The 14,087-nt window shown below is 37.5% G+C and overlaps 1 protein-coding gene across 10 annotated transcripts in view; it reads left to right on the forward strand.

Moving 5' to 3' along the window:
* psd2 (pleckstrin and Sec7 domain containing 2) overlaps nucleotides 1-14,087 on the forward strand; it is a 186,567-nt gene that overhangs the window by 160,196 nt on the left and 12,284 nt on the right. For 9 of the 10 annotated variants that reach the window (XR_012390203.1, XM_073922509.1, XM_073922513.1 and 6 more), the window contains 5 exons: nucleotides 5,369-5,412; nucleotides 5,547-5,737; nucleotides 8,932-9,002; nucleotides 13,175-13,332; nucleotides 13,880-14,024. Coding sequence is in view for 8 of the 10 variants with exons in the window: in XM_073922509.1 (XP_073778610.1) it covers nucleotides 5,369-5,412; nucleotides 5,547-5,737; nucleotides 8,932-9,002; nucleotides 13,175-13,332; nucleotides 13,880-14,024 (609 nt within the window). In the remaining 2 variants the exon portion in view is untranslated. Of the gene's footprint in view, nucleotides 1-5,368; nucleotides 5,413-5,546; nucleotides 5,738-8,931; nucleotides 9,003-13,174; nucleotides 13,333-13,879; nucleotides 14,025-14,087 lie in introns of those variants that run through there. The other variant, XR_012390204.1, reaches the window with a different exon arrangement.

Raw genomic sequence — 14,087 nt, forward strand, 5'->3', positions numbered from 1 at the left:
GTCCTGTCCCTGCAGCTGAAAAACACCCCCACAGCATGATGCTGCCACCACCATGCCTTGCTGTTGGGACTGTATTGGACAGATGATGAGCAGTGCTTGATTTTCTCCACACATACCTCTTAGAATTAAGACAAAAAGTTCTATCTCGGACTCATCAGACCAGAGAATCTAATTTCTCACCATTTTCAAGTCCTTCAGGTGTTTTTTTATGCAGGCTTTCATGCATCGAGCCACTCTGCCATAAAGCCCAGACTAGTGGGGAGCTGCAGTGATGGTTGACTTTCTACAACTTTCTCTCATCTTCCAATTGCATCTCTTGAGCTCAGCCACAGTGATCTTTGGATTCTTCATTAAACTCTCTCATGAAGGCTCTTCTCCTCCGGTAGCTCAGTTTGTCTGGACAGCCACCTATATCTAGGAAGGTGTCTTGTCATACCAAACATCTTCCATTTAAGGATTATGGAGGCCACTGTGCTCTTAGGAACTTAAAGGGCTGCAGAAATTTTTTTGTAACCTTGGCCAGGTCTGTGCCACGATTCTGTCTCTGAGCTCTTCAGGCAGTTGCTTTAAACTCATGATTCTCATTTGCTCTGACATGCATTGTGAGCTGTAAGGTCTTATACTGTAGGCCCAAACCCTAATTCTCCCCCTTAGCCCTTCCCCTTACCCCTACCCCTCGTTTTGCGCATGCCTGTGAAGGGGTAGTGGTGTCTCAATTCTTTTAAGCTTGAAGGCGTAGGGCTAAGGGCAAGGGGTATACACCCCTTCAAACGAAGATTTTTCAGGACCACACTTGAAACCAAGGGGTAAGAAAATTTCCCAGAATACACTAGCTCCAGCTGCACCCGGAAGTAAGGAGATCCACAAATTTGTATTTTTTTTGTCATTATTACGAATTTTTACAACAAACAAAGCCATGTTTTAATATATTCATAACCGTGTTCATGTTTTACCGTCATGCTTTTTTAAAAAAATTATAAAATAATTTTTTTTTCTAAATTTCACGATCTATAATCCCTACTAATAACTCCTGTACAGCAGTCCCACAACATTCTGACACTTAATGACACTGGAATACCCTGTCAGAAAAGTCTAGTGGCTGTCAATGAGCTTTTTACAGTGTCTGCTATAATGTTAATGCTGTTTTTGTGTGTTAAATGCACAGTATTATGATCTTATTGCCACATTAGATCATTATGATAACATAATATACGCCTTCAGTGAATTCCTGAAGATAAATACCAAAAAAATAAAACAACTGGAATCATTCCAGCAGTCGCGATCGTCTGATGTGTTCGATGAAAAATACAGACTGTGGAATGTGTTTTTAACAGAAATATTTTGTAAACTGAATTTATGAATGTAAAATGTTGAAAACAGCAGATTACTGGCAACCACAGCTGCTGGTATTTTTTCCGTAAAATCAAAAAAGGAAAAAAAAAAAACAGCAAAACGGTTTTTGTGTCACCATTGTGGAGGTTAGTAGCGTCTGTGTTCAAGTCCAAGATGAACTAAAGAGTATTTGATGTTATGCTGCATCTTCTTTTGTTTAAAGGTGACTGTGTAGTTACTAATGCAGTCAAAATCTGTTTGCTAGTTGCAATCACACGTGAACACATTATTGCATTTAAAGACTTTACATTTTTGTGCACTAAACTATGATTTTGTAAACTAAACATTGTATCAGTTCATGAGATATGGTTATATTTCATACATTTATACAGTTCTATCAAACTTCCATATTTTTCACAGAAAGATTCTGGCAACCACAGCTGCTGGTATTTTTTCAGAAGTTTAACAGATATTTTACACAATAAGAGTTTGCTAATTAACACTCTCTTGGTGTTGAATAATATTAACACTTTCAAAAGTGTTATTTTTAACACTTATAGTGGTTCCCATATAAACTCTGAGGGAGTGTTAATTTTAACTCCAAGGTAGTTAAATCTACTATCTAAAATTTGCAGTGCATATGAAGCAAGAAATTGCGAGGACATATGGTGACGTGTGCAGGTACTGTAGTGTTGTCCCAATTCTTAGGAGTAAATTTTGGAAGGGGACGGGGTAGGGGTACAAAAATACAATTGGATTGGGCCATAGACAGGTGTGTGACTTTCCTATTTATCAGCATAATCAAACACAGCTGGACTCATATGAAGGTGTAAAACCATCTCAAGGATGATCAGAAGAAATGGAGAGCAAAATATATGAGTGTCACAGCAAAGGGTCTGAATACTTAGGACCACGTCATATTTCAGTTGTTCTTTTTTAGTAAAAATCTGCAAAAATGTCACCAATTCTGTGTTTTTCTTTCAATATGGGCTGCTGTGTGTACATAATGAGGAAAAAACTGAACATTAGTGATTTTAGCAAATGGCTGCAATATAACAAAGAGTGACAAATCTAAGGGGGGCTGAATACTTTCTGTACCCACTGTACATATGATATACCAGAAACAAATTAAGCACTGTAATGAATTTTGAAACTTAAATTTTTGTCTTAATTTTCTTGATGATCAGCAGAAAGGGAAAAAAAATATACAGTATCTTCTGAAAAAAAAAACATGTATGTCTAGCATGTGAAGAATCACGTATTTATAAAATTTTTCTGCAATGTTATTTCATTTCAATACAGATATTTGCAGTAATGAGTCTTTTTTCTGATTCTGAAAAAGAATCTGAACAGAAGACCTCAAGGATCTAAGATAGGCATGTCCAGACTCGGTCCTGGAGGGCCAATGTCCTGCAAAGTTTAGTTCCAACCCCAATCAGACACACCTGGGCTAGCTAATCAAGCTCTTACTAGGCTATCAAGAAACATCCTTGCAGGTGTGTCAAGGCAAGTTGGAGCTAAAATCTGAAGGACACCGGCCCTCCAGAACTGATTTTGGACCACCCTGACCTAAGAGAAAAATATCTGTTTGGCAGTGTTGCCACATATTTTGCGGTCAGTCCATTTAAAGATTTAAAACACTAAATGTTCATATTTAATTCCAAATTGAACCGGCAGCCACTTCAAGGATAGCAAAATCTGGGAAACATGGCCATGTTTTCGAATGTCAGCCAGCAATCTTGCTGCCGCATTTTGTACTTGCTGTAACAGAGCCAGAGTTTTCTGGCTAACTCCCAGATAAAGGGAGTTAATTTAGTCTAGGTGTAAAAACATGGAAGCACGAATGAGCATTGTTGCCTCACAGCAAGAAAGTCACTGGTTTGAGTCCCGGCTGGGTCAGTTAGCATTTCTGTATGGAGTTTGCATGTTCTCCTGTGTTGGCGAGGGTTTCCTTCAGGGTTTCCTCCAATTTCTCCAAAGACATGCTGTAGGTGAAACAAATAAACTAAATTGGCCGTAGTGTATGTGTGTGTATGGATGTTTCCCAGTACTTGGTTGCAACTGGAAGGGCATCCACATCTGGAAAACTGTGGCGATCCCTGATGAATAAAGGGACAAAGCTGAAGGAAAATAAATGAATGAATAACTGTCTTCAATCAATGTCATTGAAAGACAGAAATTACTTCATTTCTCAGCTTAAAAACAGGACACTACCACAGAATTTATTTACTTGTCAAATTAAAATCAAAATCAAATAATACATCTAGACTTTTTTAATGCAATATTCCAAAATTAGCATACATTTTTTTGAATGTAAACAGCTATTCTTGCGCTACTTTGAGATCATACACCAATCAAAAGTTACACACCTAACTAAACACAGTAAAACACAACACGGTAATCAAAACAAGATAGATACAGCTAGAGAACCAATGAGAACAACACACGTGAACAAAGGGAGGATAAGAATACAAACTAAATTAATAATCCAAAAATATACTGAATCATGACTTTAAAACAGAGATATAGTTAAAGTCATAATTATTAGCCTTTTTTAAAAAAAAAATCCAAATGATGTTTTACAGAGCAACGAAATTTTCACAGTATTTCAAATAATATTTTTACTTCTGGAGAAAGTCAAATTTGTTTTATTTTGGCTAGAATAAAAGCGGTTTTGAAATTTTTTTTAAAATAATTTTAAGGTCAATATTATTAGCTCCCTTAAGCAATATATTTTTTTGATAATCTACAGAACAACCCTTTATTATACAATACCTTGCTTAATTACCCTAACCTGCCAAGCTACCCTAATTAATTTAGTCAAACCTTTGAATGTCACTTTAAGCTAAATAATAGTATCTTGAAAAATATCTATTCAAATATTATTTACTGTCATCATGGCAAAGATAAAAGAAGTCATAACATAATGTGCATTAAACGAATCAGAGTCTCATCTTCCATGCCCTTTAAGAGTCAGTTGCATTGTGACATGGCGCACTTGCTATTTACATGGCGGACTTTGTAAGTGGAAAAACTGAACACTTCACTAGCGAGAAAACAGTTAAACAGAACATCTGCAGTGAGAATAAACAATGAGCCACCTCCATTCGGCCTCTTTACTTTCTCTTTACTTTACTTTTACTCTTTACTCCTTTACTTTTGTGAATAAGGAAACCGTGGAAACTCACTCCACTGAAAACATCCATTAGCCTACATATTTAATTTCGTCTGTTAAACGCAAAGATTTGTTTCAAAACTATTTCTAAATTCCGTTCCGTTTTATTAAAACAAATATAAATATGCATATATTAAATAATACTACTAATTACAATAACATTATACGAATGCAAATTGTCATGAATAAACTGAGAAAGCCCCCCGAGATGGTATCATGGAGGTAGTGTTTTTTTTCTATTTATGTAGAAAATACTATTTTTAATCCTTCAATTCCTTTTCATATGTAAAGATATTTGTGTATTGCTGTACATCCTGTGTGTATTAAGCAATGTGTAAGTTTGGACCTGCATAGGCACATAGCTAATGCACTCTGCACTGGACTTTAGACCAGCTTTCAGTTGGTCAGTGACGTGGTCTATTTTAGTTCCTCAAATTAGCAACATGCCAACAATGTGCCTTAACACAACCTTTTTAGACCAACACACCCATGAGTCCACAAAGTGGTGCAAATGGATTTGAAACTTGTTGCGCTGGTCTGAAAATAGCAACAAATGGCACCAAACACATCTTGTGCCTTATTGCGCCGGGTGTATGATAGGGCCCCTAATGTCTACAGTAGTAACAGGGTGTGATTTCTCATTAAAACGGACCGATTTCACTAAAATACACTATAAACTAAATAACTGTATAATCTGCATGGTGTGATTGCATTTATGAACGCCACAAAGACACATTAGATTCAGAAGCATATTCTTTCATGTGTTCTGTCCTATATGGCCAGCGGCTCGCTCAGTCTGTGTAGTTGTGGTGTTTCAGACTCAGGGTATTAACAATCTCATATGTCTCTGTCCTGGTCTAGGTGCTCTATAACTCAATAAAGAACGAGAAGCTGGAGTGGGCGATGTGAGTATCCAATATCATCCTCAGGAGTCAGGAGCGCTTACATTTATCATGTGACTTCTGGGGCTAATCTGCGTGTAATGTGCGCAGTACCTGCACACTGGCATTAATGCCGTTAATCCGCTCTGTTTCTGCAGTGAGGAAGAGGAGTTGAGGAAGAGCCTCTCAGAGCTGGTGGAGGAGCAGTGCGAGGCGGGAGGGAAGAGGGTTGTCAGGGTAACGGACGGCAGTAACCCTTTCATCGGCATCCCGCTTTTACTCAACGCCACCACGTACAAACACGGGGTTCTGACGCGCAAGAGCCATGCAGATATGGATGGCAAACGCAGTAAGTCTGTTGTTTTAAACATGAAGAAAGCTCGATTTTGGCGGATTTGTAAATGTGAACTTGAATTTTAGTTGTGGCTTTACTGTGCTATACTAGTTCCAGTAAGCTAAAGGGTTGAACTGCACTTTACATTTCGTCACTTTAGAATTATAAGATTCTATCTGCGTTCTGAATGATTTTGTGACAATAGCCCCTTTCACACATACAGACCTTTCCAGAAATTACCGGCAATTTTCCGGAAAGGTTGTATGTGTGAACAGGTCCTTTTTTAAAATACCGTTAAATTCGTTCTGGCTATTTTCCGGAAAGAGAAGTTGTAACATTACCGGTAATTTGCTGGAATGCTGCGCTGTGTGAATACAAAAGGAAGATTGCCAGAAAGAGCGCGTGCATGTCTAGAACGTGCTGACGTGAGACGTCTGCTTTAGCCAATCAGAACAGTCAGACGCATTCACATCTGCGCGATTTAAGAGAATAAAAACCTTAGAATATTTTTCCAGACACATGTAGCTGCTAGAAATTAGTCAGATAACGTTTATATGTTCATCTTAATGCCAACCGTGTAATAAATTATCAATAAGATGCTTATGATAAGCCGTTGTTTGTTTACCTTCAAGCTTTGCGTGTGCCCATGAAGCCCATGGGCACACACACATATCATGTACATCTCGACATGCGAAAGTGTTTCTCTATATGTTTTCATCGAAGTTGTTCACAATATTGATCATCCACAGAGTTTGTGATGTAGTCAAATGTTTACAAACACAAGCGCAGCCGTTTAGAGGTCATTTCTGGTTAATGATGTCAGAATTTACCGGTATTTTGGAATGGATGTGTGAATGCTCTTTTCCAGAAAAATTCTGTAACGTCTTCGCCTGTGTGAACAGCGCTTTTTTAAATATACCGGTAAAGTCGTTTCGAAAATTTTCCGGATATTTACCGGTATAACTGTGTGAAAGGGGCTATTGAGTTTCAAAGTTTTGGCATTTCAAACAGCAAACAATATGTGTGTAATGCTGTGTTCACACCAGACGCGGAACGCGCAGATAAATTGCGCTATTCGCGCGTAAATAGCCGCGTGAACATTTGAGTTTACTCGCTTCATATGCGCGTCAAACCCTGCTTCATTCGCATGTCAAATTCACATCAGAACAGACGCGGATTCGCGTGATGGGCAGGGCTTCTGTCTGCCCGAAGACTAGCTTCATAGCTAAATGGCTAACATGGATTTTATGAAGAAAATATCAGTGTTTATGTGCTTTATGAAGACTGAAAAACAGCGTCGATACGTTTAGGGTCGTGTCTAAGTCCACAACATCCTTTCAGAGGTGCATCCAGCTCTGTGAGCTCATAAACTCCTCCAGAAACTTAACCTGGATGACGGAGGCTTTCAGCGGTGCTTCTGACTGAGCCAAGCTGAGTTTGATGAAATGTTGTCGGTGAAGGCTGGAGGATTTCCTTCGGAACACCGACAACAGGTTCTATGTCACAATCACATCCCCACAAGTGCAAGCTTCTGATTGGCTAATGCGGTGCAAATGTACGCTGAAGTTCAGATTTTCGAAATCAAGAGATTCGTCAAACGTGCAAAACGCTCAATTCGCCCCGCGCTATTCGCGCATTTTGCGTCATTCGCGCCGCGCCATTCGCGCGTATCGCACCGCAGGATGTCTATTCGCACGTTTGCATTGACTTAACATGTAAATCACTCGCGCTTGACGCACGTGCCGCGTCTGGTGTGAACGCAGCATAACAGTTCTCTTCCATACATTAACATGACAGAGACCCTAAATGTACTCTAAGTTAAAATTATCAAAATTCTCTTACATTTGCAAATTGGGGTAAAACAAACAGGGCAAATGCAAACAGAACCTTCTCATTCTGAAAAGTCATTTTCAGCTTCTAATCATAAGGTTCTATCTGGCAGATCGTTAAATGCTTGAGAAAGTTACATTTTTGCTTTTTATAACATTTATTTCATGTTTTAGGATGAATATATTTTTCTTATTCAAATTAATCATACAAGGCTGTGCTAAATATTTTATCCAGTGCAGATGTTAATTTAATGTAATTAATATGGTAATATTTATTGTATTTTATCTTTTATATCACCTATTGAACTTAATTTATTGAATTATATCCTATGAATTTATTCAAGTATTTTCCCAAATCTCATGTGTGAAGCACTGCTTGTGGGGCGCTTCATGTTAAGTGAAGTTTATTCATAAACAAATTTCGAGAGGATCACGTGCTTATGATTGTTCACAGCTGTTCCAACTTTAGCTAATGACTGATTATCCTATCAGACGATCCTTAACTCGCTATAAATAACCAGACTTTTCTCATCTCAATATCTTCGTCTTGAAGAAACTCCCCCACCCAACCCTACTTTCCCTCCTTTCAAACGGGCGTCACGGTGGCCAGCGATTAGCGATGTCGCCTCACAGCAAGAATGCCCCTGGTTTAATTCCTTTCCAAACCAGACGGCATTTCTGTGCGGAGTTTGCTCGTTCTCCCCGTGGTCGTGTGGGTTTTCCCCGGGTCCTCCGGTTTCCTCCCACAGTTCAAAAACAAGCACTCTAAACAATTAATCAAAATACTTTAGCTAAACTCTGAGTACACCTTTCAGCATACATATCCGACACTTAGCTACAACAAGCAAGAAGGGGAGTCATCGAGATCTACCTAAGCTCAAACTCCCCTCTCGCCTTGCAACGGGAGGGAGCCCAGTGCTCGAGGATCTTATAAGCTCAGGGCTCTCTCCCGGGACAGCACGCCAAACTAGCTTTACTATCAATCATCAGCTAAGTGTGAACTCATGAAAAACATTTCAAATAGGTCACTCATGAGCTTCTATAATGGTTAGTGTATCATCTAAAAAGGCAAGTGGCCAATGTAAACAGTTAAGCAGCTCACTTTCAGAAAAGCTCTGATGTCAAAGGAATCCAATAAATCAGCATCACTCAGGACCCGCCAAGGTTTCCGTCTATTTAATAATGCAGCATCTTTAATTAAAACAATTAGGTTGTGTCTCGCAGCGAGGTGGAGTTCATTTGTGAGCTGGTTTAGAGATTTTCTTTCCTCGCCTTGTGTTGCAGCAAACAACAGCAGAGCTCATTAGTGAAGTGTGTCTTTATTCTGTCTCTCTCTCACACACACACACACACTTTCGCTTTTATTCTGTCTCTCTGCAGCCCCAAGAGGACGCAGAGGCTGGAAGAAGTTTTACGCCGTGCTGAAGGGGATGATTCTCTACCTGCAGAAAGTAATTTAAATCTGCCTCCCACACACACACACACACGGAAACACAGTCTTGCTCTATTTTGCAGTGTGTGCACTGTACTGTATGCATGAAATAGTAAGACAGGCAACAACATGTTCTGAAATGTGCAACAGTCTAAATATTGATCTTCACATTGCAGTGCACTGCGTTTTTGCAGTTTACAATTTAATTTAATACGACTGTCAAGTGTCAAAACTAAAATGCTAAATAATAGCTAAAAAATTAGCAAAACGATAACTGAAATTCACTTTCAGTGTTTTCCTGAAGATCTGCTCTCACAAAATATATATATTTTTAATTGATCAACATTGTCTCACATTTTGCACCGTAATTTAATAATTAATATCATGACGCTGGTTTGAGACAAAAACAAAAAGCTTTTACTAACTTGATTGTAATACTCTAATAGCTATAGACAACATAAAATGTATGGATATTATGGTAATCAAGGCTATTATTGGTGATTTTCAGTACTGAATAAAATAAGTGTATTTTTAAAATTAACATTTTGCGCATTTGCTATGGAAGGCAATGAGGGCCAAAAATGATTTAATTCTTTCATACATAAGTTTTAAATACTCCCCCGAATATATGAAACCCCTATTTTTGTGTGTTATTTTTTTTAATGTGACCATGATCTAGACTGCATTGCTTTAAAGTTTACATGGCGATGGAAATGCTTGGCGATTATGTTTATAGACCATTTCAATGTGGTCACATAAACATTTCCTGCTTTTATCAAACTATTTCATTACTATATTAAGAGGCAATTCAATCATAACTTAATGTTAAACAGCTATCATAACATTATTTATCAATATGTCTCTTTCTCAAAAGCTATAGAAATTAAAAGTGTGAAACACAAAATTTGTTCGGACCATTGTTTTTGATTACATCCCCCAAAAAGGTCTTTATCGTTTTTTTTCTCCCTTTTCTGCAAATATTAGCAAATTTCCTAGATATATTGTGACACTTCGGATTTTTTGATTCTCAAATATTTTCTTGGTTTAAACAACGTAACAGTGAGCATATTTTCTGATCGATTATGTTATGATTATGTTATCATAACAATCTAATGTGACAACAAGATTGTAATACTGTGCATTTATACAGTGGCCATATTCGTTCATGTAAACACACCTAGAACAACATTAGCATTATAGCAGACACTGTAAAAAGCCCATTCCCAGCCACTTGACTTTTCTGACAGAGTATTCGAGTGTCATCGAGTGTCTGAATGTTGTGGGACTGCTGTACAGGAGTTATGATTATGGATTATAGATCGCGAAATTTAGCAATTTTTAGAAATTTTAGCTTTTTTTTTTTTAAGCATGACGGTAAAACACAAACACGGTTATATATGTGTATATATATATATATATATATATATATATATATATATATATATATATATATATATGTATATATATATATATATATATGTATATATATATATATATATATATATATATATATGTATATATATATATGTATATATATATATATATATATATATATATATATATATATATATATATATGTATATAAACGTGTTTGTTTGTTGTAAAAATTCATAACAATGACAAAAAATACAAATTTGTGGATCTCCTTACTTCCGGGTGTAACTATCCTGCCATTGTCGCTGGTGTATTCTGGGAAATTTTCTCACCCCTTGGTTTCGAATGTGGTCCTGAAATATCTTCGTTCGAAGGGCTATTCACCCCTTCTCCTTAGCCCTACGCCTTTAAGCTAAAGAGAATTGGGACACCCCTACCCCTTCGCGTGAACGCGCAAAACAAGGGGAAAGGGGAAGAGCTAAGGGGTAGAATTGGGATTGGGCCTTTTTAACTGAGAGAAGAGTAGAGTAAACATTAGTAGCCTAAACAGTGTGTATTTGTGAATAATGTATATTCTGTAATGAGAATAACCGTAAATGTTTGAAAACAGTGATACCTATGTTTTCCATAACAAGTGTTATGCATGTATTTTTCAAGCCATCACAAGAAAGCAGATTTGAGTTTGGAAACTGATCATGTGCCGCACTTCATGTTCTAATCACACCAGTGTGATTGTATGCATCAAACAGTTAAAGTACTATACAATTGCAGTATGATTGTGTAAACTCTACTGCTTTTTTGGACGTGTTTCTTTAGAAAGTGTAGACATAAACTTTTAAATTGTGATAAGGCATCAATTTCAGATATTATTAGTAATAATTGTATTGGCACACCTTTCGTGAATAACCTTATGTACCACCATTTGCAGCTTCTATTCCAACAACCTGTATTTGAAAAAACGCGAGTAAGACTGAATCTTCTTTTAAGTGAAGTTTGCTTATAAACTAATTTCGAGAGGATCACCTGCTTATGATTTATCACGGCCGGTCTCGTATTAGCTAATCGTTATCTTCCAATCATATGAGCCCTAAGCTACTATAAAGAACTACAGTTTTCAGTCCACATTATCTTCGTTTGGAAGAAATCCCCTTTCCTCCCCAATTCTCCTCCTTGACCTTGATCGGGCGGCACGGTGGCCCGGTGGTTAGCACTGAGAGCCTCAGAGCAAGAACATCACCGGCCTAGTTTCGCCTAGCCGGTGAGCGTTTCTGTGAGGAGTTTGTATGTTCTCCCGTGTTCGCGTGGGTTTTCCCCGGGCGCAGTCGGGGAGTTCTGAGATCCACCGAGCTCAGGCTCCCCTCTAGCTCTGCGAACGGGGGGGAGCCCTGGACTCGAGGATCCCTTGAGCTCGGGGCTCTCTCCCGGGACAGCATGCCAAACAAGCTTTGATAGATCATCAGCTAAGTGTGAACTCTTGAAAAAGGGTTTACTGAAGAAACGCAAACAAAAATACAAAGTTACAATAGACTTGATCAGGCTCGCTATAGCTCGATCAAAAAATTGTGTTGCTTCCAACATTCATAACTGCAATCTGACTTAAATGTATGAATAAATGACCTCATGACGTCTTACTGTCAAAGCCAAAATACCAAAGTAAAAGTTATAAATTGTATCAATTATTAAATTATGCATTTTAGATAATACAATCACAATGGATTCTTATTTTATATAAATATAAATTATCATCATGTTTTAACCTTTTCAACTTAATTATTATCACAAATAAATTATGCATAACTGGCCCTTACAATAATAATACACGGATTAATATTAGTGTTTTCTTAGTTCAGCAGTTTTTGCTTGCAAATGTGCATGTAAGTGTGTGACTTCTGATGTTTTTTAACATATATCGTAATATGATGCTATGTCTTAAATATCAAACACAGCAATTTTATTCCCTCTTGTGCTTGGTGATGCATTGACATAATAAAAATTCCAGTTTTTTATATACATACATACAGTTGAGGCAGAATTATTAGCCCTCCTGAATTATTAGCCCTCTGTATAATTTCCGTTAAGCACATTTCTAAACATAATACTTTTAATAACTCATTTATAATAACTAATAACATTTCTGTTATATTTTCCATGATGACAGTAAATAATATTTTACTAGATATTTTTTCAAGATATTACAATTCAGCTTAAAGTGACATTTAAGGGCTTAACTAGGTTATAATTAGGCAAGTTAGGATAATTAAGGAAGTCATTGTAAAACCACGGTTTGGTCTGTAGACAATAAAAAAAAAAGAACTATTGTCTAAAGGGGATTTAAAAAAAAAAAAGAAGCTTTTATTCTAGTTGAAATCAAACAAATTAGACTTTCTCCAGAAGCTAAAAATATTATAGAAAATACTGTAAAAAATTCCTTGCTCTGTTCATCGTTTGGAAAATATTTGAAAAACACAGAAGTGTGAATCATTTTGTATTCAGCTGTATATATTTGGCCCCGATGACCTTCCATATTTTGTCCACCGCCTTGGGCGTTTATTTCCATGGCAGATGTTGCAGTACATTATGAAATTGCTTTCGCCGTGATAGATGCATGCTGTGTTGCTTTACCATTTGGCCAAATGAAGATTTCTTTTAAGGCAACATAATTATCCAATCCAGTTATGCTGCTTCCATTTCGGAACTGCTTTTGTGATGCGCTTAAATGCCTCTCGGTAGGACTTTGGAGCACAGCCATGAGTGTCTCTCGTTTATGTTAATTACTGCCTTTACATATTCTGCTCTCTGTCTCCCCTGCTTGGCCAGGATGAGTATAAGCCTGATAAGGATCTGTCAGAGGTGGACCTGAAGAATGCAGTACGAGTTCATCACGCTCTCGCTACTAGAGCCTGTGACTACAGCAAAAGACAAAACGTCCTCAAACTGAAGACCTCTGACTGGAGGGTCTTCCTCCTGCAGGCCCCGTAAGCATGATTACTCTTTAAAACTTGCATGAAGTGCTTTGAAATCTGCATATTTTATTTGATGATTGATATCATCTGAACTGAAACATGAAGACAGGGCAGGATATCCAATAGCCCCTCCCCTTTTTAAAAAAGCACCCAATCGTGTTTTGTTTTTATCACAGCTCTGCCAATGAGAGTGAAATGAAAAGCAAACGAGAAGTGTTTTAATAAGGGCGGAGCATATGAGATACTAGAGAGCATTTGATTGGTCAAAAGATTTGATTAGAAACTGAAGTATGAGCTGATGTCAAAAATAATTTGATCCATTTTAGGTAAAAGTGACAAACTGCAAGCTTTGAATGTTTATATCTTCTGAATGCGTATTTTTGTCACCGTTTTTGAGCACTACATTATTGATATCCTTATGACTAGCATACTGATATTAACTTCTAAAAAAATTTATTTTAAATTCACAGGAACTTTAACTCCTTAGGGAATATGTCGCAGTGAACATTGGCCATTTGACTTTCCCTTTAAATGTGTATGTGTGTGCGTATTTGTGCAGGAGTGAAGAGGAGATGATGTCATGGATTTTCAGGATTAATCTAGTCGCTGCTCTCTTTTCGGCTCCTGCTTTTCCCGCTGCCATCGGCTCCATGAAGAAATTTTGCAGGCCACTGCTGCCTTCATCCACCACTAGACTCAACCAGGTGCACAAATACACACTAATGAATTACACAGTGGGGGGAAAGAGATGTAGTTGGATTTTTAAT

Source organism: Danio rerio, chromosome 14 (assembly GCF_049306965.1).
Source record: "Danio rerio strain Tuebingen ecotype United States chromosome 14, GRCz12tu, whole genome shotgun sequence".
NCBI lineage: Eukaryota > Metazoa > Chordata > Actinopteri > Cypriniformes > Danionidae > Danio > Danio rerio.